The sequence below is a fragment of the Ranitomeya imitator genome, chromosome 3 (assembly GCF_032444005.1).
Source record: "Ranitomeya imitator isolate aRanImi1 chromosome 3, aRanImi1.pri, whole genome shotgun sequence".
In the NCBI taxonomy this organism is placed as follows: Eukaryota; Metazoa; Chordata; class Amphibia; order Anura; family Dendrobatidae; genus Ranitomeya; species Ranitomeya imitator.
In genome coordinates this window covers 556,621,306-556,647,884 of record NC_091284.1, presented here as the reverse complement: position 1 = coordinate 556,647,884, position 26,579 = coordinate 556,621,306, and the positions used below count along the sequence as shown (strand labels likewise).

The 26,579-nt window shown below is 51.4% G+C and overlaps 1 protein-coding gene across 3 annotated transcripts in view; it reads left to right on the top strand.

Moving 5' to 3' along the window:
- Nucleotides 1-12,635: 12,635 nt before the first annotated feature.
- The window catches only part of NAXD (NAD(P)HX dehydratase), a 52,420-nt gene continuing 38,476 nt past the window's right edge, over nt 12,636-26,579 (top strand). Inside the window, exon 1 of one of the 3 annotated variants that reach the window (XM_069757922.1) lies at nt 12,636-13,030. In XM_069757922.1, the coding sequence (XP_069614023.1) occupies nt 13,003-13,030 (28 nt within the window). In that variant the 5' untranslated portion in view covers nt 12,636-13,002. Of the gene's footprint in view, nt 13,140-26,579 lie in introns of all 3 variants that reach the window. The other 2 variants (XM_069757923.1, XM_069757921.1) reach the window with 2 other exon arrangements.

The window sequence follows — 26,579 nt, the reverse complement described above, 5'->3', positions numbered from 1 at the left end:
AATCCTGTGATTTTCATAATTTTACGACATTTCATTCATGTTGCAATTTCAATGTAAATACATTTGGTGTCTGGCAGCAGAATGGCGGGAGACTCGTCTGCGGGGTTTGTCGCAGTCTCTCCCCTGCACAATCCAAAAGCTTGCGATAATGGGAGATGAAAGCTGTGAACCCTAGGACAAGGTAAGACCAGTTAGAGCAAGGCTTCTCATACGTTAGAAACTAATGTGAATAGTCCGGCCAAAACGGAGAAAAACCGATAATCCCAGATAGAGTGAAGGTGTAAAGGCCTAAAACAGTTTATACTTCATGCTTTCTCACAAAGCTATGCATCTGCTCAGCTTCCCCTTCTGTATAACCGGATACCAACAGATTGAATTTCCTTTTTATGGTGACAGGTTCCCTTTAAGGGCGTGTGCAACATTTAATTGACCATAATTTAGCGATTCTGTTGCCAAACCACCAACGCATGACAATTGCGCATTAGTGGGGACCAATTGTTTACTATACCAGGAAACCATTATATTTAATTCCACGTAACAATATGATGATTAAAAACAATAGATCATGTAATTCATTTAAAGCACAAGATGAACTCATACCTGGGAAGATTGGAACCCATGAAAATATATACAACTCGTGGCATGATCGACAGGGCCGCTATCATACACTGCTGTGCAGCTCACAGTCAGAACTGCAAAATAAATAAACCACGTTCACATTTGCGGTGTTGGGTGCCCGACACATGCGTCATGCGCCCCTATCTTTAGCATGGGGGGCGCATGGACATGCGCCGGTATGCGTTGTATTGCGTTTTGCGATGCATGCGTCATATTGACGCACAGAGAGGGCGCAGAAAACACTACTTGCAGCGTTTTTCCTGCGCCGAAATTCCTGCTCTGTACGATCCTATGACAACGCATGCGTCGCAAAACGCTGCGTTGTGTATTTACGTTGTTGGTTGCGTTGTGTCACCGACGCTGCGTCCAACAACGCAAATGTGAACGTAGCCTTAGTGCATGTTCTACTTGTTGTTTCATAAGCTCAATAAAATTATCAGAAAAGCAATCAATTACTTTGTTAAACTAGAGCTATAACAGTAGTCTGCAATTAATTAGCATGAAGGAGAAAAGTCTCTTACTAGGGTTAAAATCCCAAACAGAAATGCCCCGATTTATGAAGAATGGCGTTGTTCACGCCGATGCTGTTGTCAGACGTACCTGATTCATTAGGAGGTGCATGCCTGTTAACAAATCAGGAGTGACGGACATGTGGCATGCGCCTCCTTACAAACCTTAAACCAGTCTGAGACCGGTGCGAAATCTATGGCGCAAGGAACGCCGCTGCTTGTAATAGATTTAACGACACACCCCTGTCCCATCCCTGCTCTCCCTACATTGTCGGACGTGGGAGTAAATGCTGGGAGAACGCCATAAATTGCAACATTTTAGCGCAGCCCTGCATTGTGCCAAAATGTTATGATTTTTTAAAGCTTTTTACACCAGAATTTTGACTTTGTTGAATCAGGACTAAAACATAAAATGACTCCAGTTTTCTGTAGGAACACATGAAGCGAGAGTTTTGCACCCAAAGTCTGTTAGATTGTGTAGATTTCAGGATTTTCCTTATTGCGTTCAATGGAGAGAAGGAAAATCTGCAACAAACCACAATTGAGCTAGTTTTGCTGCAGCTAATATAAGGGTTAAATTATAAGCTCCTAGGCTGCGTTCCCATGTTGAGTATTTAGTGCATTTTTGACGCTGCGTATTTTCATTGCACGATAAATTACAGGTCCAGCAAAGAGATGGGTAGACACAGGTCTTCTGTGGACAGTCTTAGCATGTAGCTGACAGACTAGGGAATATGGGCGCTTATTTACTTACTGCGACGTGTTTCCATTGCATACTACCTGTGTACTAGTCCGTCTTTTTAGGAATACTCTGTTTTTGTATTTAGTCACTTTTATTTACCGTAAGTACCAATAATAGGCACCTTATCTTATCCTTATACTTCAGGCAAGGACTATGTGCCCATGCAAGTCTTGTGAGGTATTTGTCCTCTGATTATTATTATTATTTATTTATATAGCACCATTAATTCCATGGTGCTGTACATGAGAAAAGGGTTATATACAGAGTTATAGATATCGTTAACAGTAAACAAATTTACAGTGACAGACTGGTACAGAGGGGAGAGGACCCTGTCCTTGCAGACTTACATTCTTCGGGATAATGGGGAAGAGACAGGAGGTCGGTGTGCTGCAGGTCTGGTGGTGGTGAGGCTGCAGCTCTGGTGGTGGTGAGGCGGCAGCTCGGGTGGTTGGTGAGGCGGCAGCACGGGTGGTTGGTGAGGCGGCAGCACGGGTGGTTGGTGAGGCGGCAGCGATGCGGCAGCTCGGGTGGTGAGGCGGCAGCTCGGGTGGTGAGGCGGCAGCTCTGGCGGTGGCGACACGGCAACTCGGGTGGTTGGTGAGGTGGCAGCTCGGGTGGTTGGTGAGGCGGCAGCTTTGGCGGTGGCGATGCGGCAGCTCGGATGGTTGGTGAGGCGGCAGCTCAGGTGGTGGTGAGACGGCAGCTCTGGCGGTGGCGAAGCGGCAACTTGGGTGGTTGGTGAGGCGGCAGCTCTGGCGGTGGCGATGCGGCAGCTCGGGTGGTTAGTGAGGCGGCAGCTCTGGCGGTGGCGAAGCGGCAACTCAGGTGGTTGGTGAGGCGGCAGCTCTGGTGGTTGGTGAGGCGGCAGCTCGGGTGGTGGTGAGGCGGCAGCTCGGGCGGTTGGTGAGGCGGCAGAATGGTTATTGCAGGCTGTAGGCTTTCCTGAAGAGATGGGTTTTCAGGTTCCGTCTGAAGGATCCGAGGGTGGTGGATAAACGGACGTGTTGCACCGCACCTTCTCCTGCATTCCCTTTCATTTATCTGTGCCACACTATTGAGTGTGCACAGCGTCCTCAATTGGCTGTGTATGTTTTGTAATACCCTATTTGTACTGTATTCCTTGTACTCACTGTGCAGTTGTTCATATGACCTCTTTTGGTGATTTTTTTGAGTGTGCACAATTATCATATTGCTTACATACTGGCCGGGTTATGACCACTTTTGCATACTTTTTCTATGTGGGTATTTTTTCTTTTTTACCTTTTGATACCCTCACTGCATCTCTATTATCATAGCAGGAATTTTTTTTTTTTTAGTATAGATGACCTCAACAACAATTCCTATAGGGTCTGTTCCTTGGTGTGCTCACCATATATGCTTACATTGACATTATTGCTTGTTTGTATTGTTTATGTCATGTCACTTGATCATGGGCTGTGACTCTATTGTGTGCTTGGTTTATAACATCCATGTCATTTCATGACTTTTAAATGTTTTGTGTTCTTTTTCAGCTTTCTATAGTACCCAATAAAATACCAGTTTATTTTAGGTGACCCCTGTGTACATGGCTTTTTGTCTTTTCTCTAAAATCTCCAAACATGTTACTTTGTTGTAAAATAGGCTGAACCCCATCACCTGTATCAGGTATTGATAAGTGTGAATGTGGTGGTATGCAAGCTGATGACAAAAAGGGCCCGTCACACTAATGGCGGACCGGCTCGTCCAGCATCTCCTGAAGAAACAGCAAAATCCATATGTAATGGTGGGACCGCAGCACTTGTTCCACCACCAACTTCTTGATGGGAAGCCTCTCCTCACCTCACAGTGCCTGCCGTATACTTGATGGGAAGCCTCTCCTCGCCTCCTAGTGCCTACCGTAATCTTGATGGGAAGCCTCTCCTCACCTCCTAGTGCCTGCCATAATCTTGATGGGAAGCCTCTCCTCACCTCCTAGAGCCTGCCGTAATCTTGGTGGGAAGCCTCTCCTCGCCTCCTAGTGCCTGCCGTATATTTGATGGGAAGCCTCTCCTCACCTCACAGTGCCTGCCGTAATCTTGATGGGAAGCCTCTCCTCAACTCACAGTGCCTGCAGCAATCTTGATGGGAAGCCTCCCCTCACCTCCTAGAGCCTGCCGTAATCTTGATGGGAAGCCTCTCCTCACCTCCTAGAGCCTGCCGTAATCTTGATGGGAAGCTTCTCCTCACCTCCTAGTGCCTGCCGTAATCTTGATGGGAAGCCTCTCCTAACCTCCTAGAGCCTGCCATAATCTTGATGGGAAGCTTCTCCTCACCTCCTAGTGCCTGCCGTAATCTTGATGGGAAGCCTCTCCTCACCTCCTAGAGCCTGCCATAATCTTGATGGGAAGCTTCTCCTCACCTCCTAGTGCCTGCCGTAATCTTGATGGGAAGCCTCTCCTCACCTCCTAGAGCCTGCCGTAATCTTGATGGGAAGCTTCTCCTCACCTCCTAGTGCCTGCCGTAATCTTGATGGGAAGCCTCTCCTCACCTCACCGTGCCTGCCGTAAACTTGATGGGAAGCCTCTCCTCACCTCACAGTGCCTGCCGTAATCTTGATGGGAAGCCTCTCCTCACCTCACAGTGCCTGCAGTAATCTTGATGGGAAGCCTCCCCTCACCTCTTAGAGCCTGCCGTAATCTTGATGGGAAGCCTCTCCTCACCTCCTAGAGCCTGCCGTAATCTTGATGGGAAGCCTCTCCTCACCTCCTAGTGCCTGCCGCATACTTGATGGGAAGCCTCTCCTCACCTCCTAGTGCCTGCCGTAATCTTGATGGGAAGCCTCTCCTCACCTCCTAATGCCTGCCGTAAACTTGATGGGAAGCCTCTCCTCACCTCACAGTGCCTGCCGTAAACTTGATGGAAAGCCTCTCCTCACCTCCTAGAGCCTGCCATAATCTTGATGGGAAGCCTCTCCTCACCTCCTAATGCCTGCCGCATACTTGATGGGAAGCCTCTCCTCACCTCACAGTGCCTGCCGTAAAATTGATGGGAAGCCTCTCCTCACCTCCTAGAGCCTGCCGTAATCTTGATGGGAAGCCTCTCCTCACCTCCTAGTGCCTACCGTAATCTTGATGGGAAGCCTCTCCTCACCTCCTAGTTCCTGCCGTAATCTTGATGGGAAGCCTCTCCTCACCTCCTAGTGCCTACCGTAATCTTGATGGGAAGCCTCTCCTCACCTCCTAGAGCCTGCCGTAATCTTGATGGGAAGCCTCTCCTCACCTCCTAGTGCCTGCCGTAATCTTGATGGGAAGCCTCTCCTCACCTCCTAGTGCCTGCCGTAATCTTGATGGGAAGCTTCTCCTCACCTCCTAGTGCCTGCCGTAATCTTGATGGGAAGCCTCTCCTCACCTCCTAGTGCCTGCCGTAATCTTGATGGGAAGCCTCTCCTCACCTCACAGTGCCTGCCGTAATCTTGATGGGAATCCTCACCTCCTAGTGCCTGCCGTAATCTTGATGGGAAGCCTCTCCTCACCTCACAGTGCCTGCCGTAATCTTGATGGGAAGCCTCTCCTCACCTCCTAGTGCCTGCCGTAATCTTGATGGGAAGCCTCTCCTCACCTCCTAGGGCCTGCCGTAATCTTGATGGGAAGCCTCTCCTCACCTCACAGTGCCTGCCGTAATCTTGATGGGAAGCCTCTCCTCACCTCACAGTGCCTGCCGTAATCTTGATGGGAAGCCTCTCCTCACCTCACAGTGCCTGCCGTAATCTTGATGGGAAGTCTCTCCTCACCTCCTAGTGCCTGCCGTAATCTTGATGGGAAGCCTCTCCTCACCTCCTAGTGCCTGTCGTAATCTTGATGGGAAGCCTCTCCTCACCTCCTAGTGCCTGTCGTAATCTTGATGGGAAGCCTCTCCTCACCTCCTAGTGCCTGCCGTAATCTTGATGGGAAGCCTCTCCTCACCTCACAGTGCCTGCCGTAATCTTGATGGGAAGCCTCTCCTCACCTCCTAGTGCCTGCTGTAATCTTGATGGGAAGCCTCTCCTCACCTCCTAGTGCCTGCCGTAATCTTGATGGGAAGCCTCTCCTCACCTCACAGTGCCTGCCGTAATCTTGATGGGAAGCCTCTCCTCACCTCCTAGTGCCTGCCGTAATCTTGATGGGAAGCCTCTCCTCACCTCACAGTGCCTGCCGTAATCTTGATGGGAAACCTCTCCTCACCTCCTAGTGCCTGCCGTAATCTTGATGGGAAGCCTCTCCTCACAGTGCCTGCCGTAATCTTGATGGGAAGCCTCTCCTCGCCTCCTAGTGCCTACCGTAATCTTGATGGGAAGCCTCTCCTCACCTCCTAGTGCCTGCCGTAATCTTGATGGGAAGCCTCTCCTCACCTCCTAGAGCCTGCCGTAATCTTGGTGGGAAGCCTCTCCTCGCCTCCTAGTGCCTGCCGTATATTTGATGGGAAGCCTCTCCTCACCTCCTAGTGCCTGCCGTAATCTTGATGGGAAGCCTCTCCTCAACTCACAGTGCCTGCAGCAATCTTGATGGGAAGCCTCCCCTCACCTCCTAGAGCCTGCCGTAATCTTGATGGGAAGCCTCTCCTCACCTCCTAGAGCCTGCCGTAATCTTGATGGGAAGCTTCTCCTCACCTCCTAGTGCCTGCCGTAATCTTGATGGGAAGCCTCTCCTCACCTCATAGAGCCTGCCATAATCTTGATGGGAAGCTTCTCCTCACCTCCTAGTGCCTGCCGTAATCTTGATGGGAAGCCTCTCCTCACCTCCTAGAGCCTGCCATAATCTTGATGGGAAGCTTCTCCTCACCTCCTAGTGCCTGCCGTAATCTTGATGGGAAGCCTCTCCTCACCTCCTAGAGCCTGCCATAATCTTGATGGGAAGCTTCTCCTCACCTCCTAGTGCCTGCCGTAATCTTGATGGGAAGCCTCTCCTCACCTCCTAGAGCCTGTCGTAATCTTGATGGGAAGCTTCTCCTCACCTCCTAGTGCCTGCCGTAATCTTGATGGGAAGCCTCTCCTCACCTCACCGTGCCTGCCGTAAACTTGATGGGAAGCCTCTCCTCACCTCACAGTGCCTGCCGTAATCTTGATGGGAAGCCTCTCCTCACCTCACAGTGCCTGCAGTAATCTTGATGGGAAGCCTCCCCTCACCTCCTAGAGCCTGCCGTAATCTTGATGGGAAGCCTCTCCTCACCTCCTAGAGCCTGCCGTAATCTTGATGGGAAGCTTCTCCTCACCTCCTAGTGCCTGCCGTAATCTTGATGGGAAGCCTCTCCTCACCTCCTAGAGCCTGCCATAATCTTGATGGGAAGCCTCTCCTCACCTCCTAGTGCCTGCCGCATACTTGATGGGAAGCCTCTCCTCACCTCCTAGTGCCTGCCGTAATCTTGATGGGAAGCCTCTCCTCACCTCCTAATGCCTGCCGTAAACTTGATGGGAAGCCTCTCCTCACCTCCTAGAGCCTGCCATAATCTTGATGGGAAGCCTCTCCTCACCTCCTATTGCCTGCCGCATACTTGATGGGAAGCCTCTCCTCACCTCACAGTGCCTGCCGTAAAATTGATGGGAAGCCTCTCCTCACCTCCTAGAGCCTGCCGTAATCTTGATGGGAAGCCTCTCCTCACCTCCTAGTGCCTACCGTAATCTTGATGGGAAGCCTCTCCTCACCTCCTAGTTCCTGCCGCATACTTGATGGGAAGCCTCTCCTCACCTCACAGTGCCTACCGTAATCTTGATGGGAAGCTTCTCCTCACCTCCTAGTGCCTGCCGTAATCTTGATGGGAAGCCTCTCCTCACCTCCTAGTGCCTGCCGTAATCTTGATGGGAAGCCTCTCCTCCTAGTGCCTACCGTAATCTTGATGGGAAGCCTCTCCTCACCTCCTAGTGCCTACCGTAATCTTGATGGGAAGCCTCTCCTCACCTCCTAGTGCCTGCCGTAATCTTGATGGGAAGCCTCTCCTCACCTCCTAGTGCCTGCCGTAATCTTGATGGGAAGCCTCTCCTCACCTCCTAGTGCCTACCGTAATCTTGATGGGAAGCTTCTCCTCACCTCCTAGTGCCTGCCGTAATCTTGATGGGAAGCCTCTCCTCACCTCCTAGTGCCTGCCGTAATCTTGATGGGAAGCCTCTCCTCACCTCCTAGTGCCTGCCGTAATCTTGATGGGAATCCTCACCTCCTAGTGCCTGCCGTAATCTTGATGGGAAGCCTCTCCTCACCTCACAGTGCCTGCCGTAATGTTGATGGGAAGCCTCTCCTCACCTCCTAGTGCCTGCCGTAATCTTGATGGGAAGCCTCTCCTCACCTCCTAGGGCCTGCCGTAATCTTGATGGGAAGCCTCTCCTCACCTCACAGTGCCTGCCGTAATCTTGATGGGAAGCCTCTCCTCACCTCCTAGTGCCTGCCGTAATCTTGATGGGAAGTCTCTCCTCACCTCCTAGTGCCTGCCGTAATCTTGATGGGAAGCCTCTCCTCACCTCCTAGTGCCTACCGTAATCTTGATGGGAAGCCTCTCCTCACCTCACAGTGCCTGCCGTAATCTTGATGGGAAGCCTCTCCTCACCTCCTAGTGCCTGTCGTAATCTTGATGGGAAGCCTCTCCTCACCTCACAGTGCCTGCCGTAATCTTGATGGGAAGCCTCTTCTCACCTCCTAGTGCCTGCCGTAATCTTGATGGGAAGCCTCTCCTCACCTCCTAGTGCCTGCCGTAATCTTGATGGGAAGCCTCTCCTCACCTCACAGTGCCTGCCGTAATCTTGATGGGAAGCCTCTCCTCACCTCCTAGTGCCCGCCGTAATCTTGATGGGAAGCCTCTCCTCACCTCCTAGTGCCTGCCGTAATCTTGATGGGAAGCCTCTCCTCACCTCACAGTGCCTGCCGTAATCTTGATGGGAAGCCTCTCCTCACCTCCTAGTGCCTGCCGTAATCTTGATGGGAAGCCTCTCCTCACTTCACAGTGCCTGCCGTAATCTTGATGGGAAGCCTCTCCTCACCTCCTAGGGCCTGCCGTAATCTTGATGGGAAGCCTCTCCTCACCTCACAGTGCCTGCCGTAATCTTGATGGGAAGCCTCTCCTCACCTCACAGTGCCTGCCGTAATCTTGATGGGAAGCCTCTCCTCACCTCACAGTGCCTGCCGTAATCTTGATGGGAAGTCTCTCCTCACCTCCTAGTGCCTGCCGTAATCTTGATGGGAAGCCTCTCCTCACCTCCTAGTGCCTACCGTAATCTTGATGGGAAGCCTCTCCTCACTTCACAGTGCCTGCCGTAATCTTGATGGGAAGCCTCTCCTCACCTCCTAGTGCCTGCCGTAATCTTGATGGGAAGCCTCTCCTCACCTCCTAGTGCCTGCCGTAATCTTGATGGGAAGCCTCTCCTCACCTCACAGTGCCTGCCGTAATCTTGATGGGAAGCCTCTCCTCACCTCCTAGTGCCTGCCGTAATCTTGATGGGAAGCCTCTCCTCACTTCACAGTGCCTGCCGTAATGTTGATGGGAAGCCTCTCCTCACCTCCTAGGGCCTGCCGTAATCTTGATGGGAAGCCTCTCCTCACCTCACAGTGCCTGCCGTAATCTTGATGGGAAGCCTCTCCTCACCTCACAGTGCCTGCCGTAATCTTGATGGGAAGCCTCTCCTCACTTCACAGTGCCTGCCGTAATCTTGATGGGAAGCCTCTCCTCACCTCCTAGTGCCTGCCGTAATCTTGATGGGAAGCCTCTCCTCACCTCACAGTGCCTGCCGTAATCTTGATGGGAAGCCTCTCCTCACCTCCTAGTGCCTGCCGTAATCTTGATGGGAAGCCTCTCCTCACTTCACAGTGCCTGCCGTAATGTTGATGGGAAGCCTCTCCTCACCTCCTAGGGCCTGCCGTAATCTTGATGGGAAGCCTCTCCTCACCTCACAGTGCCTGCCGTAATCTTGATGGGAAGCCTCTCCTCACCTCACAGTGCCTGCCGTAATCTTGATGGGAAGCCTCTCCTCACCTCACAGTGCCTGCCGTAATCTTGATGGGAAGCCTCTCCTCACCTCCTAGTACCTGCCGTAAACTTGATGGGAAGCCTCTCCTCACCTCCTAGTACCTGCCGTAAACTTGATGGGAAGCCTCTCCTCACCTCCTAGTTGCTGCCGCATACTTGATGGGAAGCCTCTCCTCACCTCACAGTGCCTGCCGTAATCTTGATGGGAAGCCTCTCCTCACCTCCTAGTGCCTGCCGTAATCTTGATGGGAAGCCTCTCCTCCTAGTGCCTACCGTAATCTTGATGGGAAGCCTCTCCTCACCTCCTAGTGCCTACCGTAATCTTGATGGGAAGCCTCTCCTCACCTCCTAGTGCCTGCCGTAATCTTGATGGGAAGCCTCTCCTCACCTCCTAGTGCCTGCCGTAATCTTGATGGGAAGCCTCTCCTCACCTCCTAGTGCCTACCGTAATCTTGATGGGAAGCTTCTCCTCACCTCCTAGTGCCTGCCGTAATCTTGATGGGAAGCCTCTCCTCACCTCCTAGTGCCTGCCGTAATCTTGATGGGAAGCCTCTCCTCACCTCCTAGTGCCTGCCGTAATCTTGATGGGAATCCTCACCTCCTAGTGCCTGCCGTAATCTTGATGGGAAGCCTCTCCTCACCTCACAGTGCCTGCCGTAATCTTGATGGGAAGCCTCTCCTCACCTCCTAGTGCCTGCCGTAATCTTGATGGGAAGCCTCTCCTCACCTCCTAGTGCCTGCTGTAATCTTGATGGGAAGCCTCTCCTCACCTCACAGTGCCTGCCGTAATCTTGATGGGAAGCCTCTCCTCACCTCACAGTGCCTGCCGTAATCTTGATGGGAAGCCTCTCCTCACCTCCTAGTGCCTGCCGTAATCTTGATGGGAAGCCTCTCCTCACCTCCTAGTGCCTGCCGTAATCTTGATGGGAAGCCTCTCCTCACCTCACAGTGCCTGCCGTAATCTTGATGGGAAGCCTCTCCTCACCTCCTAGTGCCTGCCGTAATCTTGATGGGAAGCCTCTCCTCACTTCACAGTGCCTGCCGTAATCTTGATGGGAAGCCTCTCCTCACCTCCTAGGGCCTGCCGTAATCTTGATGGGAAGCCTCTCCTCACCTCACAGTGCCTGCCGTAATCTTGATGGGAAGCCTCTCCTCACCTCACAGTGCCTGCCGTAATCTTGATGGGAAGCCTCTCCTCACCTCACAGTGCCTGCCGTAATCTTGATGGGAAGTCTCTCCTCACCTCCTAGTGCCTGCCGTAATCTTGATGGGAAGCCTCTCCTCACCTCCTAGTGCCTACCGTAATCTTGATGGGAAGCCTCTCCTCACTTCACAGTGCCTGCCGTAATCTTGATGGGAAGCCTCTCCTCACCTCCTAGTGCCTGCCGTAATCTTGATGGGAAGCCTCTCCTCACCTCACAGTGCCTGCCGTAATCTTGATGGGAAGCCTCTCCTCACCTCCTAGTGCCTGCCGTAATCTTGATGGGAAGCCTCTCCTCACTTCACAGTGCCTGCCGTAATGTTGATGGGAAGCCTCTCCTCACCTCCTAGGGCCTGCCGTAATCTTGATGGGAAGCCTCTCCTCACCTCACAGTGCCTGCCGTAATCTTGATGGGAAGCCTCTCCTCACCTCACAGTGCCTGCCGTAATCTTGATGGGAAGCCTCTCCTCACCTCCTAGTACCTGCCGTAAACTTGATGGGAAGTCTCTCCTCACCTCCTAGTGCCTGCCGTAATCTTGATGGGAAGCCTCTCCTCACTTCACAGTGCCTGCCGTAATCTTGATGGGAAGCCTCTCCTCACCTCCTAGGGCCTGCCGTAATCTTGATGGGAAGCCTCTCCTCACCTCACAGTGCCTGCCGTAATCTTGATGGGAAGCCTCTCCTCACCTCACAGTGCCTGCCGTAATCTTGATGGGAAGCCTCTCCTCACCTCACAGTGCCTGCCGTAATCTTGATGGGAAGTCTCTCCTCACCTCCTAGTGCCTGCCGTAATCTTGATGGGAAGCCTCTCCTCACCTCCTAGTGCCTACCGTAATCTTGATGGGAAGCCTCTCCTCACTTCACAGTGCCTGCCGTAATCTTGATGGGAAGCCTCTCCTCACCTCCTAGTGCCTGCCGTAATCTTGATGGGAAGCCTCTCCTCACCTCACAGTGCCTGCCGTAATCTTGATGGGAAGCCTCTCCTCACCTCCTAGTGCCTGCCGTAATCTTGATGGGAAGCCTCTCCTCACTTCACAGTGCCTGCCGTAATGTTGATGGGAAGCCTCTCCTCACCTCCTAGGGCCTGCCGTAATCTTGATGGGAAGCCTCTCCTCACCTCACAGTGCCTGCCGTAATCTTGATGGGAAGCCTCTCCTCACCTCACAGTGCCTGCCGTAATCTTGATGGGAAGCCTCTCCTCACCTCCTAGTACCTGCCGTAAACTTGATGGGAAGTCTCTCCTCACCTCCTAGTGCCTGCCGTAAAGCTTCTTCTGGCTGCCCATCTCTAGAACCAATATATATCTTGGTACTGTGTTAGCCAGTAGCTAGAAAAATATGCCTGATGAAGGGACCCGAGTAGTCTCGAAAGCTTGCAATTTGTTACCATCTTTTCAGTTAGCCATTAAAAAGGTATCAACCACTGAGGACTCTCAATTCTAAATATTTTTCCCATCTCTAGAACCAGCACCTATGAAAAAACAAAAACAAAACAGAAGAAACACCAATACATTGCTCAACTCTACCAGCAGGTGGCGCCAAAACAGCAGACCAGACTCCACATCTCCTGCAACCCTGACATTCTCAAACGCACCAGCAGATGGCGCTGGACCCTCACTCCTACCACTGCCTACAGCTCCAGCTAGGGAAGGAAAACTTTGTCACCCAACTGCTGCAGCCGGAACAGCCGTGTCAGCCATTACTGGTTCCCGCCTGATGTGACATGTGCTGGCTGCCGCAGTTTCTGAGGGGCCTCCTGTGCCTGCAGAAGACGTGCTGCTCCCTTCATTCCTGTCATGTTCTGTAGCGTGCTGCTGTCAGCCTGAAGCAATCACTGTCACAGCTTCACTGGAATCCCGCCTACTGATTGGCTGAGCTCTCCTCTCACAGCTATCAGAAGACCGCCCACAGTAGGACCTCCTCTGTGATTGGTTGGTGACACTCACGTGTGCCTCAGGCTGCTTGCTGGACTGAGATCCCGGAAGTGGCCTGATGCAGGTTGCTCGGTGCACGGCGATAGGTAAGGAGCACGGCTGTCATGGCGTCCTGGGGCTCCCTCGCTGCACTCACAGTTACGGCCGCTGCGGGCGTCTTGGCTGCAGGTCTGCTGTATGGTCTACGGGGAGCAGGTACTTCCGGCTGCCTGCACCTGTGCACTGACCGCCTGGTGCCCAGCGCCCCCTGTGTGCAGAGCCCTCACCTACACGTGTGTTTATGTGTATGTGCACACGCTGCGGATTACTCTGCGGATTTTTCCTGACTGATTTTGGTAAATCCGCAGGTAAACTGCACTGCGGAATTACTGCACATTAACCACAATTTTTTTGCAGATTTTGTGCGGATTCCACCTGCGGTTTTTGCAGATTCCTATTATGGAGCAGGTGTATCCCGCTGCAGAATCCGCACAAAGCATTGACATGCTGCGGAATAAACACCGCTACGTTTCCATGCGTTTTTTTCCGCAGCATGTGCACTGTGCATTTTGTTTTCCATACGTTTACATGGTACTGTACAACGCATGGAAAATAGTTGCAGATCCGCAGCGTCAAATCCGCAACGTGTGCACATAGCCTATAGCTTCACCCTGAGTATTGCCAGTGGGGAGTCCAGCACCTGGACTAGTCCTGTGTAATCAGGCAGCCAACAGTGTGTACAGGGGTGGGCCAGGACCCTCAGATCACATCTGGCAATCAGCCTCCTACGCCTGGACATCCCCTATACACTTCTCAGCAGCTGCTGGGCTGATACAGTGGGGCCTCTCTGGACACTTCTGTCTGACTTTACACCACTTGTTCGGCTTTAAAGAGAACCTGTCACCTGAATTTGGCTGGACAGGTTTTGGGTCATATGGGCGGAGTTTTTGGGTGTTTGATTCACCCTTTCCTTACCCGCTGGCTGCATGCTGGCCGCAATATTGGATTGAAGTTCATTCTCTGTCCTCCGTAGTACACGCCTGCGCAAAGCAAGATTGTCTTGTGCAGGCGTATACTACGGAGGACACAGCATGAACTTTAATACAATATTGTGGCCAGCATGCAGCCAGCGGGTAAGGAAAGGGTGAATCAAACACCTGAAAACTCCGCCCATATGACCCAAAACCAGTCCCGCCAAATTCAGGTGACAGGTTCCCTTTAAAATTTTTCTACCATTTTGGCAGATGCCTCCTGATCGCATAAAATGAAAGTGTCCTGAAGTCTATGCAGAGTATGAAGGCGTGTGTATGGGTTGGATAAAGCGTAACCAGGGCCACGGGCAGTTTAGAAGGTGTGGACCTCGTAGGTACCCGATGTATCACATGACATGTCACATGATCTCCTTTTATAGGCCGTGTCATAGGTCGTATGAGTAACACAGGTGCTCAGGTGCATATCTGTACACCGAAAAAGATAGAGATAGTAGTGCGCTAAGCCATGCACATTTTTCCCTTATGTACAGCACTATACATAATAGATGGACCCTATATAAAGTTTGAGCCCCTATATAGCCGCCTATATACGGTATGAGCCCCTATATAGCCGCCTATATACGGTATGAGCCCCTATATAGCTGCCTATATACGGTATGAGCCCCTATATAGCCGCCTATATATGGTATGAGCCCCTATATAGCCGCCTATATACGGTATGAGCCCCTATATAGCTGTCTATATATGGTATGAGCCCCTATATAGCCGCCTGTATATGGTATGAGCCCCTATATAGCTGCCTATATATGGTTTGAGCCCCTATATAGCGGCCTATATATGGTATGAGCCCTTATATAGCGGCCTATATATGGTATGAGCCCCTATATAGCGGCCTATATATGGTATGAGCCCCTATATAGCGGCCTATATACGGCATGAGCCCCTATATAGCCGCATATATACGGCATGAGCCCCTATATACGGCATGAGCCCCTATATGGCCGCCTATATGCGGCATGAGCCCCTATATGGCCGCCTATATGCGGCATGAGCCCCTATATGGCCGCCTATATGCGGCATGAGCCCCTATATGGCCGCCTATATGCGGCATGAGCCCCTATATGGCCGCCTATATGCGGCATGAGCCCCTATATGGCCGCCTATATGCGGCATGAGCCCCTATATGGCCGCCTATATGCGGCATGAGCCCCTATATGGCCGCCTATATGCGGCATGAGCCCCTATATGGCCGCCTATATGCGGCATGAGCCCCTATATGGCCGCCTATATGCGGCATGAGCCCCTATATGGCCGCCTATATGCGGCATGAGCCCCTATATGGCCGCCTATATGCGGCATGAGCCCCTATATGGCCGCCTATATGCGGCATGAGCCCCTATATGGCCGCCTATATGCGGCATGAGCCCCTATATGGCCGCCTATATGCGGCATGAGCCCCTATATGGCCGCCTATATGCGGCATGAGCCCCTATATGGCCGCCTATATGCGGCATGAGCCCCTATATGGCCGCCTATATGCGGCATGAGCCCCTATATGGCCGCCTATATGCGGCATGAGCCCCTATATGGCCGCCTATATGCGGCATGAGCCCCTATATGGCCGCCTATATGCGGCATGAGCCCCTATATGGCCGCCTATATGCGGCATGAGCCCCTATATGGCCGCCTATATGCGGCATGAGCCCCTATATGGCCGCCTATATGCGGCATGAGCCCCTATATGGCCGCCTATATGCGGCATGAGCCCCTATATGGCCGCCTATATGCGGCATGAGCCCCTATATGGCCGCCTATATGCGGCATGAGCCCCTATATGGCCGCCTATATGCGGCATGAGCCCCTATATGGCCGCCTATATGCGGCATGAGCCCCTATATGGCGGCCTATATGCGGCATGAGCCCCTATATGGCCGCCTATATGCGGCATGAGCCCCTATATGGCCGCCTATATGCGGCATGAGCCCCTATATGGCCGCCTATATGCGGCATGAGCCCCTATATGGCCGCCTATATGCGGCATGAGCCCCTATATGGCCGCCTATATGCGGCATGAGCCCCTATATGGCCGCCTATATGCGGCATGAGCCCCTATATGGCCGCCTATATGCGGCATGAGCCCCTATATGGCCGCCTATATGCGGCATGAGCCCCTATATGGCCGCCTATATGCGGCATGAGCCCCTATATGGCCGCCTATATGCGGCATGAGCCCCTATATGGCCGCCTATATGCGGCATGAGCCCCTATATGGCCGCCTATATGCGGCATGAGCCCCTATATGGCCGCCTATATGCGGCATGAGCCCCTATATGGCCGCCTATATGCGGCATGAGCCCCTATATGGCCGCCTATATGCGGCATGAGCCCCTATATGGCCGCCTATATGCGGCATGAGCCCCTATATGGCCGCCTATATGCGGCATGAGCCCCTATATGGCCGCCTATATGCGGCATGAGCCCCTATATGGCCGCCTATATGCGGCATGAGCCCCTATATGGCCGCCTATATGCGGCATGAGCCCCTATATGGCCGCCTATATGCGGCATGAGCCCCTATATGGCCGCCTATATGCGGCATGAGCCCCTATATGGCCGCCTATATGCGGCATGAGCCCCTATATGGCCGCCTATATGCGGCATGAGCCCCTATATGGCCGCCTATATGCGGCATGAGCCCCTATATGGCCGCCTATATGCGGCATGAGCCCCTATATGGCCGCCTATATGCGGCATGAGCCCCTATATGGCCGCCTATATGCGGCATGAGCCCCTACATGGCCGCCTATATGCGGCATGAGCCCCTACATGGCCGCCTATATGCGGCATGAGCCCCTACATGGCCGCCTATATGCGGCATGAGCCCCTACATGGCCGCCTATATGCGGCATGAGCCCCTACATGGCCGCCTATATGCGGCATGAGCCCCTACATGGCCGCCTATATGCGGCATGAGCCCCTACATGGCCGCCTATATGCGGCATGAGCCCCTACATGGCCGCCTATATGCGGCATGAGCCCCTATATGGCCGCCTATATGCGGCATGAGCCCCTACATGGCCGCCTATATGCGGCATGAGCCCCTATATGGCCGCCTATATGCGGCATGAGCCCCTATATGGCCGCCTATATGCGGCATGAGCCCCTATATGGCCGCCTATATGCGGCATGAGCCCCTATATGGCCGCCTATATGCGGCATGAGCCCCTATATGGCCGCCTATATGCGGCATGAGCCCCTATATGGCCGCCTATATGCGGCATGAGCCCCCATATGGCCGCCTATATGCGGCATGAGCCCCTATATGGCCGCCTATATGCGGCATGAGCCCCTATATGGCCGCCTATATGCGGCATGAGCCCCTATATGGCCGCCTATATGCGGCATGAGCCCCTATATGGCCGCCTATATGCGGCATGAGCCCCTATATGGCCGCCTATATGCGGCATGAGCCCCTATATGGCCGCCTATATGCGGCATGAGCCCCTATATGGCCGCCTATATGCGGCATGAGCCCCTATATGGCCGCCTATATGCGGCATGAGCCCCTATATGGCCGCCTATATGCGGCATGAGCCCCTATATGGCCGCCTATATGCGGCATGAGCCCCTATATGGCCGCCTATATGCGGCATGAGCCCCTATATGGCCGCCTATATGCGGCATGAGCCCCTATATGGCCGCCTATATGCGGCATGAGCCCCTATATGGCCGCCTATATGCGGCATGAGCCCCTATATGGCCGCCTATATGCGGCATGAGCCCCTATATGGCCGCCTATATGCGGCATGAGCCCCTATATGGCCGCCTATATGCGGCATGAGCCCCTATATGGCCGCCTATATGCGGCATGAGCCCCTATATGGCCGCCTATATGCGGCATGAGCCCCTATATGGCCGCCTATATGCGGCATGAGCCCCTATATGGCCGCCTATATGCGGCATGAGCCCCTATATGGCCGCCTATATGCGGCATGAGCCCCTATATGGCCGCCTATATGCGGCATGAGCCCCTATATGGCCGCCTATATGCGGCATGAGCCCCTATATGGCCGCCTATATGCGGCATGAGCCCCTATATGGCCGCCTATATGCGGCATGAGCCCCTACATGGCCGCCTATATGCGGCATGAGCCCCTACATGGCCGCCTATATGCGGCATGAGCCCCTACATGGCCGCCTATATGCGGCATGAGCCCCTACATGGCCGCCTATATGCGGCATGAGCCCCTACATGGCCGCCTATATGCGGCATGAGCCCCTATATGGCCTCCTTTATACAATGCGAGCCCGCACATATCATACACATATTAATTAAAAGAAACACACAGCACATACATTCTCACTGCTCCCGTTCCCCCTGCACTCTACTCTAGCCCCCGAGGCTCCACTTCTACTGGCCAACGCATACATGCCATTGTCATTGCGCTAACACGTCACTGCAGAGGTGACAGGGGGTCCCCTGGAACTGCGCTGCCATTCTGTATTGTCAGCAGCACAGGGCCAGGAAAGCTCCCTGCCTGGATATGTGCACCGCCGATGTCGATGCTTAAAACATTATGAGGGCAATCAGGCAATGGGTCCCCCGGAGCCATGGGTCCCGGGCAGTAGCCCAGATTGCCCTCATTATAATCTGCCTATGCATGTGCACATACACTCTTTTAACGACCTGTTCGTCTGCTCTGTATAGACTAAATGATGGAATTCATCTCGCGCCTGCGTGTGCCCGAGATCCCGCCCCGCAGTATGTTATGATTTATTCACACTGTGGGGCGGAATCTCAGGCCTCGGGTGTGATGAATTCCATCAGATGATGTGAGTCGAAGGGCAGCGCAAACTGCGCATGCCTGAAAAAGAAAAGCACAGCGTAGGCTCCGGGTGCATTACTGAAGATAGAGGAGGCAGCGCCAGGCGCACGGAGGGGCTGACTGTCCGGGGGACACAACCGCCTCCCAGCCATCAAACTAAAGGTATGGCACCAAAATTATAAAAATTAATATTGCTGCATTGGAAGGCAGCACAAAAAGAAGAGCCACTTTCACAGAATGCAGCCTTAGTTCTGCACAAGGTGGCTCTTTTAGTTAAAAACTCCGAGGGGGGGGGGGGATTGACAGGTTCCCTTTAACAGCCAGAACACAGGTTTTGTGCCTATTGCAACATCTGGAAGTTCAGCTTTGCTTCCCCCAGCAAACGTGAACAGTGCAAGGTGTTAGGCCACCAATGCAAGACGTATGTGAAAACAGAATACATTTTGGAAAAAAAGGGAAATTATTTAGGGAGGAACTTTTTTTATGTTTATTATTACGGATTAAATTAAACTATTGCTTGCAGTGGGAAGAAGCAAAACAATTGCTATCAGAAAACAAAATGGGTTTCACATCCAGTTGCATCTGTGCTTTTTTTTTTTCACCAAAAACACTGCAAAAACTGATAGCAGCGGTTTTACTGTCATTTTGCACTTATTGTTTCTATGGGTTAAAAAATATTGAAAGAACCTGCTATGTTGATGTTTTAGTTCATTGTGATATGGTCACTGGCACTCTATGTCAAGGAAGTTATGTCACGAAGATTGCTTTCTTCCATGATCTAAAAACCCTTACGTTTCTCTCCAGCATGTTGTGTGGTGAAGGGGTTAACCAGCCATGACAAGGGACTGGGTAATTTTGGTGAGTGGGTCAGAGATGGGCGGGATGCCTACTCACCATGTCTCCATCTCAAGGGTATGGCTGGGGAGTTAAATGTTCAGCCACTGGTTTTTTTTTCTCTGTGATGAGTTTGGAGAGGAGGGACTCCAGATGTGGCTCCAGGAGGACTTGGCTGTGATTTATCTTTTGTTATGCCAGAAAGGCCATGTTTATTTTGTTAAACCCTGCTTGGGTAAGGCTAGGGTCACATTGCGTTAGTGCAATCCGTTTAGCGCTAGCGCTAGCGGATTGCGCTAACGCAATGTTTTCTATGGGGCTGGGGTCGCGGTAACGTCGCCGCTCTCGCAGATCCCCGATCTGCGAGAGCGGGGAACGGACTGCGGGCGCGCCTCGGACGCTGCAAGCAGCGTCCGCGGCGCGCCAGGAATCTCCGGCGCGTCGCTAGCGCGTGCCGATCATGGCACGCGCTAGTGTAGCGCGTTCCCATTAGCGTGAATGGGCGCGTTAACGGACGCGTTGCACGGCGTTAATTTCGCCGTGCAACGCTGTCCGTTTAACGCGGTCCCATAACGCAATGGGAACCCAGCCTAATGCTGTTTTATAATAAACCAGCAGGTGACTTGCCTAAGAAACGTTCTTGCTTTTACCTCTGCAAGCAGCTTAGTGAGTCAACCCCTCACAATTACTTGAATAAAATGGCGCTAGAGTCAGCGTACCATGTTAGCCGACGTAATTTCATTGAAGACACTATATGCGAATTCGCAGACAGTGTCTTAAAAAAATGGCGCCAGAAATGTACCAATAAAAATGCTTTCCACCCGGGCTTAGAACAGGTTCAATAGTTACTATGTGTGTATGTACAGTATGTTTGTATCTGTGTTTGTGTGTATGTAGGGTATGTACGTTATAACGTGTACACATACAGTATATGTATGTTCGATGTATATGCATGTATGTATGGTATATGTGTGTATCTATGCATTTATGTACGATGTGTGTATGTACGGTATGTGTGTGTGAGTATGTATGGGTATGTATCGTATTTTTCAGACTATAAGATGTATTGGACCATAAGACACAACCAAAATTTTCAGAAGGAAAATAGGGAAAAAATAACGTTACAAACGGGGTCGGTCTTACAGTCCGAATTCAGCTTACTGGGGGGGGGCGGGAGGGATCGGCACAGGTGGAGGAGTGGTCACAGGGGAGCGTGGGCAAAGGGGTTGTTCGATGGTCCAGGCTGGTGCGGTGGCTTTCGGTAAATCCCATCCCAGGCTGGTGCGGCGGTGGTGCTCTGGGGTTCCCGGTGGTATTTTGTGACTGGTTCAGCAGTGGTGTGGCGGGGCTCCGCTGGCATTTTGCGACAAGTGTGGTGGTGGTGCTCTGCCAGCATTTTGCAACAGGTGCGGCGGGGCTCCGCTGGCATTTTGCGACAGGGATGCTCTGTGCTGAGGCGAGGCTCCGCTGGCATTTTGTGACAGCCCGGAGGCCCCCGCAGATCCATTGCTGTGATGCGGTGGCCTCCGGGAAAATGGCCGCAGGGGCGGCGCATGCTCAGATTGAGATCTCTGCAACGAGATCTCATTCCCTGTGATCTCAGGCCACCGCATTACAGCAATGGATCTGTGGGGCCTCCAGGCTTTCAGAAAATGCCGGCTGTGCCCCCCCCGCACCACAGAGAACGACCACCGCACCAGCCTGGGAAGGGAGGCTGCATCGCCTTGCAGCGTCGGACTGGGACCGCCGCCACAGTGTTTTGTAAGTATATTCCGACTATAAGACGCACCCCCGTTTTCCCAAAAAATTTTGGAGGGAAAAAAGTGCGTCTTCTAGTCCGAAAAATATGGTATGGTATATCTGTGTGTATGTACATTGGGTGTATGTGTGTACATTGGGTATGTGTACATGGGGTGTGTGTGTACATTGGGTGTGTGTACACATACAGTATATGTATGTACGTTGTATATGTATTTGTGTATGTGCGGTATATGTGTGTGAGAACATATTTGTTTTTGGTTCATGTATGATACTGTAACTCTAAAGAATAGGAGAATCAATCTGGCGGCTCTTTAAAGGGTTATTCACAAATAATCAAGTTATCCCCAATACATCAGATCGTGGATAACTTGCTGATCACTGGGGATTTGACCTCTGGGCCCCCTAGAGATTGTGAAAACACGGCTCTGCAGTCTCCTGAATGGAGGAGAGTTGTGCATACTTGACCTCTGCTTTAATCATTATCTATAGAGCTGCTGAGCTCTGCACTCGGCTATTTCCATCAGTTCCATAGACAATGGATAAAGTAGATACAAGATGACACAGATACCAGACATATAATGTAATACATACATGGTTGGGCTACCGATTCCAGCAGTAATCATGCGTATGCACTATGCACACTTGCTGTCATGTTCCATCTAGAGTGTCACCCATGTCTTTGCAGTGTTCTGTTCACCAACGTAGCTGACACTAGTTGTCACTTGACTGCAAGTATGTCTGCGCTGGAACCAGCAGAACTGAATGCTAAAAGTTATATATATACTGTGTGTGTAAGGCTATGTGCACACGTTGCGGATTTTGATGCAGACGCAGCGTTTTTGGATGCGCGAATTGCATAAAATCCGCAGTGTAGTGCACAAGCAATGTTAGTCAATGTGAAATTGAGAATTGTGCACATGCTGCGGAAAAAACGTGCGGATTTGCAGCGTTTTATTTTCTGCAGCATGTCAATTCTTTTTGCGGATCTGCAGTGTTTCTGCACCCATTGACTTCCATTGTGTCAGGCCAATCTACAGCAAAACCGCAGGTATAAAAGAGATCTGCGGATTTGCTGCGGATGTGCCTGCGAGAAACGCTGCAGATCAGGAGGGGGAAGACTGTGTGGGCGGAGACTGTGCGAAGAAGATGTGCATGTCTGTGGTTGTGATCCAAGAAGTATCATTTCTCCTTGCAGAGATCGACATGCTAAGCATGCCGAGATGAGATGAGGAGACTTAAAACCACAATGCTTCTCTGGGTAATATGCTAATTATGCAAATTGTCTCTTCAGAGAGGAAGAGAGCTAGAACTCTAGTGCCACCTATTGGTAGGTAGCAATCCTACAAGTCAATGTTGACTCTTTAACCCATTACTTGCCAAATTAGAAATTTTCATTTTATGGATTTTTCAGAAAAGGGCGTCCCAATATTCAATTAAAAATGACAATGACATGATTTCCTATTTTGAAAACATTCATTTTACAAACCCAACACAAAAAATTGGACCTAATTATGAAAATTATAAAATCTTAGTTGCTAGAAGCAAAAGATTAGGCGTCCCAAAAAAAGGACATTGGTAGATAATAGGTTAACGAGCCTTGTCACATGACTTAGGATAATAGCCAAACCAGAATCTCAATTTGCAGACACTGTTTCAGGGTACTGCCCCTGTGTGTGTGTGCTGGGCTGTGTGTGCGAGTCTATGTAGGCAGGCATCGTCCAATGGGACTACTAGTCCCATCCGGCTATGCCTGTTACAGTGACAGCTAGCCGGATGATGGAACAGTAGTAGTCCCATCATCCGACTACTGTGTTGAAGTGTAAAAAAAAAAAAAAAAACCCACATACATACAACTTACAGTACATACTCACCAATCACCTAGTCCCCAAAGCCCTCGATGACCTGTAAAAAACAAAGAAACAAAAAAAAAAACATCAGTATACTCCCTGATCCGATGTAATCCATTTAATAATGAGTGTCCCACGACGATCTCCAGCAATACAGTGAGAGGAGGTAATCCTCCGCACTGTTTCCCTCTGCCGCTGTGAGTGCAGAGTTCATACTGTCACTTGCGGCACCGCTGCGTGGGAAAATTCTCAGACAGCAGTGCCGTAAAGTGAGAGGCCATTGAACCCTCGGTGATAACTCTGCAGGAGCCATTGTCTCCTGTCAGTGTGTCACTGGAGGCCTATAGAGCTGTCACATCTCCTGATGTGACAGCTCTATAGGGGAGATCATCGTGGGACACTTGTTATTAAAAGGACTGCGTCGGACCAGGGAGTATTTGTTTGTTTATTCTTTTTTTGCAGGAGATCGAGGGCGTCGCATGGATTGGCAAAACTGTGTTGTTTTATTTCATTAAAATACTTTATTCTGGCTGTGTTTATTTAACCCTTTCACAACTATAGGATTAGTAATGGATAATTCTCGTATTGACGCCTCTCCATTACTAAGCCAGCTTGATGCCACCTTACAATTCAAAGGTGGCATCAACCCCCAACCATTACCCCATATGCCACCACTAAAGGGCAGTGGGAAGAGAGAGGCTAAGTGCCAGAATTGGTGCATCTTAGAGATGCACAATTTCTGGGGTGGCTGTGTGCTGGTGTCTTACCCCGAAACAGCTGTCTGTGGATGGATACCATGTTTTGGCATAGGTGGTTTTCCTTTTTGGATGCTGCCCTTCCCGTGGTTGTTCCTTCCCGGTGAAAGACCTGGCTATTTATTGCTTGCGTTGAGAAACACGTGATGGTGTCTCCATGGCTTTTCTACATGCATTTGCATATTTCCCATAAGGGATGGGAGCAGTGTTCTGGATCACTGCGTTGAGAAACACGTGATGTGTCTCCGCGGTGTTGGATGTTTTGATCTCCCCGAGGTCATTCATCCTTATGTTTACAATTTCTACAAAGTCCGGAGGAGGACCAGGGTGCAGAAGTGGAGGATGAGGAGGTGGATGGTATAGTAAGTGACCCAAGCTGGCAGGGGGACATGCAGAGCGAGGACAGCAGCACATGGGGAGGGAGGTGTAGCACCACAACAGGCAGGAAGAAGCAGTGTGGTGGCTGCAGACAGAAGGAGGGCAATTCTTCTTCGTAGCACCAACCCGAAGGAAGTTGCCAGTCCAACTGTTAGGTCTTCCCGAGTCTGGTTGTTTTTTTTAAAGACTCTGTCGATAACCCCAAAAAAGCCAATTGCACCACCTGCCAGGCCAGCATTAGCAGGGGTAGCAAAACTACCAGCCTGACCACCACCAGCATGAATCAGGCACATGGCAGCAAAGTACCCGACTTTGTGGGCTGAACTCCAGGAACAGTGTCTGCGGGTGACACCACTGCTTCTTCCACTGTTGTGCGTGCAAGCCAATCCCCTATCCACGCTGCATGCGGTGAAGATGACTCCTGCCCTGCACCTGTCGTTTCACACACTCAAGTAGCACCATCCTCAAGCACGTCCTTGTCCCAGTGCAGCCTTCAGCTGTCCATACCCCTGTCATTGGAAAGCAAGCAGAAATGCGCAGCCAACGCCCCACAGGCCACAGTACTAAATTCAGAAATTTTTCGTCTGCGTGCACTCAAAATGTTGCCTTTTAGGCTCATGGAGATGGAAGCTTTCCACAACCTGATGGCGGTGGCGTCCCAAGGTACTTGGCTCTAGCTGTCACTATTTCGGTGTGCCGTCCCGGCATTATCCAAGCACGTGTCTCACAACATTACCCGTGCCCTCAACAATGCTGTTACTGGGAAAGTCCACCTAACCACGGACACGTGGACAAGTGCTTGTGGGCAGGGACGATTCGTCTCACTGGCACACTGGGTTAACATAGTGGAAGCCGGGACTCAGTCGGGCCTTGGGATGGAACATGTCCTCCCGACGCCGAGGATTGCGGGCCCTATGTCAGTCAGGGTTGCCCCCACAGTCTACAGCTCCTGCACCTCATCCTCGTCAGCCTCCATCTCTGAAATGAACGCATCAGTCACAAGCTGGAAGCACTGGAGCACTGCCTCAGCCAAGCGTCAGCAGGCTGCGATGAAGCGAATATGCTTAGGTGACAAACCACACAATGCTGAAGAGTTGTGGACTGCTCTGAAAGAGCAGGCAGATCTGTGGCTGACACCGCTGAACTTCCAGCCAGGCATGGTTGTACGTGACAATGGCCATAACCTTGTGGCGGCTCTTATGCCTGGCCCATGTGCTTAACCTCATTGTTAAACAGTTTCTCAAAAGCTACCCGGAGCTGCCAGATCTGCTTGTGAAAGTACGCTGCCTGTGTGCCCATTTTAGAAAGTCAGCTACAGCTTCAGTCGCCCTTGCCGTGTTTCAGCAGCGTTTGCAGTTTCTGGCTCACCGACTGGTGTGTGATGTCCCCACTCGTTGAAACTCTACGCTACATATGTTGGAAAGGATTTGTGAGCAGAAGAGGGTAGTTGTTGACTACTAGCATCAAGGCCATCAGTATTCAGATCAGACTCCACACATAAGACCTCCCTCAGGAGTGGACATGGATGTCAGACATATGTACCATCCTGCAAAACTTTGAATACTCCACCAAGATGGTGAGCGGTGATGATGCCATAATTAGTGTCACCATCCCGCTTCTCTGCATTCCAAAAAGCTCTCCTCTCACAATGAAAGATGATGCATTGCAGGCGGAGCATGATGAGATGTTGCAAGGAACCATACAGGGTAATTACACACAGCCCAGCCTCATGTCATCCCAATGTGGATTGGTTGACAATGAGGAGGAACAGGAGCTACCTTCATGCGCTATAGACCGTACTACAAGCACAACTTTAATACCGTCTGTTCAGCGGGAATGGCCTGAGGACTGCATGGTCAGTCGTCCTGTTGGTGAGGACACGGAAGTCTTGCCTGTTAGCAGTCTGGCATGCATGGCTGACTTTATGTTGCGCTGCCTTTTCCGTAACCCTCGCATTATCAAAATATTCGGTGACACTCATTACTGGTTGGTGATACTTCTAGAGAACTTTCAATTTCTTCTTCCAGAGGCAGATGGGTGTACTAAAATGTTGCATGAACATTCAATCTCTTCTTCCAGAGGCAGATAGGTGTACTAAAATGTTGCAGTACCAGAGGGCCATTGTTACGGAATTATTAAAAAAATTCCCATCTGAAAACGCTGTCTGCAGACATCACAGTGCGTTGGACAACCAAGGAGTACAGGCGATAAAGACGCAACTCTAATCCAGCAGAGGCAGGGGAACACTGGCAAAGTTCTGGGA